Source organism: Cannabis sativa, chromosome 8 (assembly GCF_029168945.1).
Source record: "Cannabis sativa cultivar Pink pepper isolate KNU-18-1 chromosome 8, ASM2916894v1, whole genome shotgun sequence".
In the NCBI taxonomy this organism is placed as follows: domain Eukaryota; kingdom Viridiplantae; phylum Streptophyta; class Magnoliopsida; order Rosales; family Cannabaceae; genus Cannabis; species Cannabis sativa.
The window spans coordinates 38,528,318-38,535,701 of NC_083608.1; the positions used below are offsets into that span (position 1 = coordinate 38,528,318).

The 7,384-nt window shown below is 26.1% G+C and overlaps 1 protein-coding gene across 1 annotated transcript; it reads left to right on the top strand.

The window, feature by feature from the left end:
• The first annotated feature begins 4,512 nt into the window (after window positions 1–4,512).
• Window positions 4,513–6,570, top strand: LOC115698786 (trans-resveratrol di-O-methyltransferase). Its single transcript, XM_030625960.2, has 2 exons — window positions 4,513–5,394; window positions 6,019–6,570. Exons 1-2 carry the CDS (start codon window positions 4,594–4,596, stop codon window positions 6,319–6,321), a joined length of 1,104 nt encoding a protein of 367 aa, XP_030481820.2. The 5' UTR covers window positions 4,513–4,593; the 3' UTR covers window positions 6,322–6,570.
• Window positions 6,571–7,384: the final 814 nt, after the last annotated feature.

Consider the following 7,384-nt stretch of genomic DNA (forward strand, 5'->3'; position numbering starts at 1 on the left):
AATCTATGATTTTATTAATTGTTATTGATTAGAATACTTTATTCTATCAGTTTCATATATTTTTAAACAATAAAATCATAGTATATGATTTTATATGTACATGAATTTGTATGTTTTCTATATGTGATTAAGAAATTTTTTCATTTTTATTTTCGGTGTTTATTTTGAATCGTTTATGCATTATCATATTCATATCATTATTTATAGTGATTTCGTTCATAAATATGATTTGAATAAACATTAAAATCTGGAAATTTTCTTGAGAACCCATTTTTTGGACCCGATTTTTTTTTTGTGAAATGAAAGTATAAGTTTACATATTTTCGATGCTTGAAATCAATATGGATCTTTTAATTTTTTCATGGAGATTATTTTGGAATTAGTTTCATGAATTTTGGACATCAAAAAACAATTTTGTGGTCGGGTTTTGGGTCGGGTCGAACAGACCTGCATGCAGAAAAACGGGTCAAAACGACCCGATTGGCTGAAGAAGACGACCCCAAATGACGTGTCATTTTTCATTTTTGGCAGCCATTGAAGAAGCTCTAAATGACGTGTCGTTTTTTATTTTAAGACAGCGCATGTTTATTGAAAACGACGTGTTGTTTTTCGTCGATTTGGGCAGCCTTCAGTCAATAAAATGACGTGTCGTTTTTCCCCTTGTGTCGTTTTCTTGTGTGTGCAGCCCTTCAAGTTTTCAAACGACATGTCGTTTTGCCTTCAGCAAAAATGACATGTCTTTTTATTTATGGTAGTGTATTTTTCAAAAAAAAAAAGGAGGAAAAATTTTGAATTTTTATATTTTTATTTATTTATTTGGAATATTAATTATTTTCTTAATTTATGTTAAATTTAGTCAATAAATTACATTTATTCAATTTTTCATTTTTATTTAATACAAATATATATAGTATAAATTGAAAGTGGAAATTTGTTTTAATTTAGTAATTTATTACGTGATTTATTGTAATAATTGTGCTAATTTGTATAATTGTCCATTTAATTGTATATTACCAAATTTATGTAATTTATTATATAAATTAATAAATTTTGAAAAATCTGTCATTAAGTATATTTTTAAATTTTGCATTTAATTCATTTTCATATAATTAGATTGTAATAATTTGTATATTTACCTTATTTATACAAATTTATTATTTGTACAAATATTTAAGATATTATATAGTTATAAATATATAATTAATTACATATTATAGAATTTGTATTTAATTAATTATCATACAATAATTATATAACGAGGGTCCCGAGGCTACCTAACTTCCTTCTGAACTGCAATGTATTTTGAAAAACTTCTAAGCAACATTATATAAAAAAGAGAAGTGACTTCTCATACTTTTTTTTTTCCAATTAATATATTTTTTACTATTTATGATACTAATTTAAATAGCAACTTTATTTTATTTTATTGTACATATACATATAAAATGGCACTAATTATGCTTTTATTGTAACATAAGTTTTATTAAAAGCACAAAGTTGAATGTATACATTTTAAATGCGTACTATTAATTATTGAATAAAATAAAAAAAAAATTATTCATATTCAAATATACATAAAAAAAAAATGCTACTTACACTTATAATTTACTTATGAGTTTTTAATTTATTTTATTTAGTTCAAAAAGGTATTTTGTCTTTGAATTAATATTTTTTATTCAAGTAAATATAATTAAGATAATAGTTTTTTTTTATTTGACTTATACATTTAGCGATATTTGGTAACACTTTTATTTGTAAATTTTTTAATCACAAAAATAAAAGTAAGAATTGTATTTTTAAAATTTTATTTTCAAAAAACAAAACTGTATTCTATAACCACTTTTATTTTTTAATTTTAAAAACAGAAAATAAAAGTGTGTTCTATAACTTTCATTTTTATTTTTATTTTTTAATTTTATTTAAGTTGGGTTCAAGTCCGTGTCTGAGATTGGGATTGTTGTCTGAGTCTGTGACTAGGGTTGGGGCCAGAATCCGGATCCCAATGTCTAGATTGGGGCCAAAATCTAAAATATTAATTAAAAAAACTGTTTAAAAAAAATTAAAAGTGATTTTTTTTTAATCTCATTTAAAAAATTGAAAAGTAAAAACAGTTTTATAAAACATGTTTTTGAAAAATATTTTCACTTTTGTTAAAAAAACTAATTAAAAAGGTATTACCAAACACACTCTTAGATTTTACAAATTCATTTAAAATATAAAGTTCATTTTCTTTTTATTTAGTTTAAATTGAAAAAACTAACACAGTAGGTATAATTAATTATTATGCAATTGTGTTAAAAAGGTTGTCCTAACAAAATATATATATGAAAAAAAGAGTTTGAAAAAATAAATAGAGCATGTACTTTAAAGTTAAATATTTAATTTATTTCATCTCTTTTAATTTTCAAATAAAAAATATAATACAATATGTATAATTATGTGAATAGTTCAATATTTGTCTTAACAAATGCAAAAAGGATTTTTTTTTTAAAAAAAAACAGTGTTTTAAAGTTAAATATTTATAATTCAAATGATACCTTTTAATTTTCAAAAAAACAAAAAAATAATTTTACAAAAAATAAGTCTTCCGTTAAATTAAATTGTTAACGATAAAAATTGTTGATGGTTCACAATTAGTTCATATGTATTTAGTAATTTTGGTTTGAAATTACAATTGGTAATTGTTCAACAATTTTTCTTATAGCATGAAAGAAAATAAGTATTGAAAAAAAAAAATTGAGATACAATTGTTGTAATTTATGATTAACAATATGTATTTTGCTTATTCCATATATCTAATATTTATTATTACAGAACTTCTTTTAAAAGATCCTTATTTTTTATTAATTTCACAATACAAATGTCATATTTTATATTATCTATATATATTTAGCAACCTAACAAGATTAATTATGGTAGAAGACCGCGATTAGTTCCCTAATTAAGAACGGGACAAAACATGTTCCATATGCCCCTTATATTCATTAGATACACATGCAAAATATACACATATTACACTCCAAAATTTTTTAGAAATTATTACATAGAAAATATAAATTTACATTTTATTTACAAAAATACATCCATAAGGTAAAGTCAACATTTATACCTTTCATGTAATTTTAATTATCAAAATACCACTTACACTATCATCACTTACACAATCAGACGATGGTTGCAGAGTGGTTGCTGCGTGGTTGTGCGGTGGTTGCATCAGACGATGGTTGCATGGTGGTTGCTAAGTGGTTGGCCGAAGGTTGCATCAGACGAAGGTTTTAATCAGATAAAAATTTCTAGGTGGTTGCTGGGTAGTTGGTCGAAGGTTGCATTAAACGAAAGTTTCAATCAAACGAAATAATTATTAGTAAAATGTTTATGCAACTATAATGCAATTGTAATGCAACTGTTGTGAAACATTAAAAACCAGAACAGTGTTTTCACGTACATAACTCTATCTACATGTCTTTTTATAATTTAATATGAACAAATTCACCATTAGAAATTCGGAAAACTACAAAATACACCAGGATAAATATTTTACTATAATATTGATGTATTTTTTTTGGATTATACTTGAGTTGGATTGTTTAGGAACTCCAATTCAACTTTTTGAGATCTGTCTTTCATGGATCTAAAAATTGAAGTCAGGACATAAGTTTTATGCAAATTAAATTGGATTTCCAGTTGAATTTTAGTTTCGTAGTAGTTTTTCTACACTTTTTTTATGAATTCGAAACAACCTCTGTTTTAATTAATTCTGGTCGTCTTCTCAGGTGAAGTCGCCAGAATTAATGGTGGTTCTCTTTCTGATTGAATTTTTATTTTGGTTGCATTGGGTTGCTGCGTAGCTTCACGATGGTTGCGCGATGGTTGCGTCATAGTTGCCCATGAAGCATAGATCATGGGTTAAATGTGTGTGTAAGTGGTATTTGTGTAATTTTTTTTAGTTGGGATGTATAATTGTTTATTTGGCCAGATGGAAGTATTTTTGTAATATTGTTACTTTTTTGGTTAAAACTGAAAAAATTCCAATTTTTTAAAGGCACCCTACTTTAATAATTTTAATTTAATATAAAATTTATATCTTCAGTTATACTAAATTTTTTCAATTTTTTTCTTCCAATTCATAAACCTAAAAAATATACCTATCAAATAAAATTAAATTATATTTTAAATATTATGACAAAAAAATTAAAATGAAAATTTTTATGAAATTTTCTTAGTAAAAAAAAAATAAAAAAATATACCTGAGTTAGAAAAAATTATGAAAATAAAATTAAAATAAGTATTAACATTAACATAAAATAATGTGAGAAAAAATTTTAAAAAAAATATCAAGACTAATTTTTAAAAATTATTTAAGTTTATATTTTTTTAATAATGAGGTGTATTTATAATTTGGTGGGGTGCAAATAAAAGTGTCCATACATAAATTAATATATATTAATTTTGTGTTACATTTTTACCCTTGCATATATCAACAAGTTCCTCCTCTCCTCTATATAATTTGATGAGTTGATGAATTACATACAGATACATAAGTCTTAAAAAAACAAAGCCTCTCTCTTTTCTCTCACTTATAACTAACAAAAGATGAATTTGATTATGGGTGAGGGTGAATTAGTGAGCTGTAGGGAGCTTGTTGAAGCTCAAGAGCTTATATATAACTGTTCACTCAGCCACATAAAGCCCATGTCATTAAAATGTGCCATTGAATTAGGCATCCCAGATATCATCCACAACCATGGCCAACCAATTACACTATCCAAACTCATTTCTTCACTTCCTATACACCCTTCAAAAGCTCATTGCATTCATCGCCTCATGCGAATCCTTGTCCATTTTGGCTTCTTCACAACTCAATTATTACTTCCACAACAACAAGAAGAGACATACTCTCTCACACTTGCTTCTAAGCTTTTCTTAAAAGATTGTCCTATTAAGGCCACACCATTTTTTCTTGTCCAACTCAACCCGCTTTTGCTTAAGCCGTGGCATTTTCTAAGCACTTGGTTACAAAAAGGGGAAGATGATGATGATCATCCAAGTACCCCATTTGAGATGGCGAATGGTATAAACTTTTGGGATGGCGTAGGTAATGATCCAATGGTTAAGTACATGTTTACGGAAGCCATGGCCACTGACTCTTATCTAATGTCGAAAGTGATTGTAGAAGAAGGTAAAGAGGTGTTTGAAGGGTTGAGTTCGTTGGTCGATGTGGGTGGTGGCACAGGTATTATGGCCAACGCCATAGTTGAAGCCTTCACTAACATTAAATGCACTGTACTTGATCTTCCATATATCGTTGCTGATTTGAAGGGAACACACAACTTGAACTTTGTTGAAGGAGATATGTTCAAGAAAATACCCTCTGCAAATGCTGTTTTACTCAAGGTAATTACTAATTATAGTATACCATTGATCTAACAAACTGCCTTTTTGGGCATTATTATAGGTATACACCATGGTTTCTTTCTAATACTTTTTTCCCTAAATTAAGTATCAAAGATCGAGTCTCGGATATTTAAGCGATAATTACCTTGTGATTTTATCTTCTCAATTTACTACTTTTGTATTTTTTTGAATTATATATTAAGTTGACCAATAAAATTATACCACGTGTATTATAGTATACACATAAATAATCTAACATGATAGTTAACAGTTACATTTAAATAAATAAAAGTGGTAAGGTTTTACCCTAAAAAAAACAATTTTAAAAGTTAATTGCAAGTATAGTGACACTTTAAAAATAATTTTGCCACAATTTAGTCAATATAATAATATATCTTGGTGCACCAACTGTGATCCTATGAGAAGGTAGTCCCCATTAATATCAATGATTACTATTTTTTAAATAATATGCTTGAGTTGCTTTTAGCTACAAATACTATAGTTTTAATCGAGTGTCATGTTTCCCTAAAAGGCTGTCCCCAATTATTGACCTAATTATCTTTATTACAATTGCTATATACATGGCATAATTAATGGAACATACTTTTTATTTTATATTTTTAGTGGACTCTGCATGACTGGAACGATGAAGAGGTTGTGGTTATATTAAAGAAATGCCGAGAAGCTATTTGGAGCAAAGATAAAGGAGGGAAAGTGATAGTGATAGATATGGTTATTGATGATGATGAGGAGCCAAAGTCATCAGTTGAGACTCAACTCTGCTTTGATATGTTAATGATGGTCAACCTCACTGGCAAAGAACGTAATGAAAAGGAATGGGAAAACCTCTTCTTGGCTGCTGGATTTAGTCACTACAAGATAAATCCAATTGTTGGATTTAGATCTCTCATTGAGGTTTTCCCTTAAAATAATACTACTTTATTGTATTGGATTTGGGTGTCATTAATATTACGTGAGTATTATTACAACTTTATTATTGGGTTTGGGTATCGAATTAGGATGCAACCACATGTATCACAAAAAATATATAATAAGGTGTGTTTGTTGTTTTGCTAATACTTGATAATATATATTAGTGTGTGTTTGTGGTTTTAAATATACTTTTTGATCCATTAGAAAAAAAAAAAAAAAAACCCTTCTTTGTTAATTTTACGAAATAATGTGTCATTCGGACAGTCTGACACTCCAAGTCTCCAATCTCAGCAGTCCGCATGTGTTATATGTGAGGTTGTTTTACAAGAAACCACATTTTTGCCACAAAATTTTAGCTACCAAATATAGTTGGTAGTTAATTAATATTAGTTACTAAATTTTGGTAGCAAAATGATTTTGTAGCAAATTCTAATAAAAAATTATTATATGAGTTTTCTACCAAATATTTTAGTAGTAAATTTATATTTCTAGCTACTAATTATCTTTGGTAGTTAATATTTTGAGCATCAAATAAAAATTTGCTACTAAGTTTTAGTAACAAAATGAGTTAATAGAGAATTTTAATCAAATGAGACTAAATATGCTTACTACCAAAAGTTTTGGTGGTATATGAATACTATTAGCTACTAATATTTTTTTGTAGCTAAAATTATATGTTGGCTTAAAATATAAAATTGATGCATTTTGTGTATATATTGGAATTTATTGCTACTAAATTATATCATATTTTTACACTAGCAAATAAAATATTTTTAGTTGAAATGTTTTATGTATTAATAATTAGTAAATAAATGCAAAATATAATATAATACAATAAGAATAATAAACATAAAAACATAATTACTTGCTCCAACAAAAAAAAAACTAATCTATATTTTCTTAAAAAAAACAATATGTATATAAGTTATATTTTGTTTTAATATTAAATAAAGGTAAAAAGAAATAATTAAATTTATAATAAATGAATAAGATAAACTAAATTAAAAAAATTATAAATGCCATAAAAATTTGAAAGAAAATAATATAATAAACAACT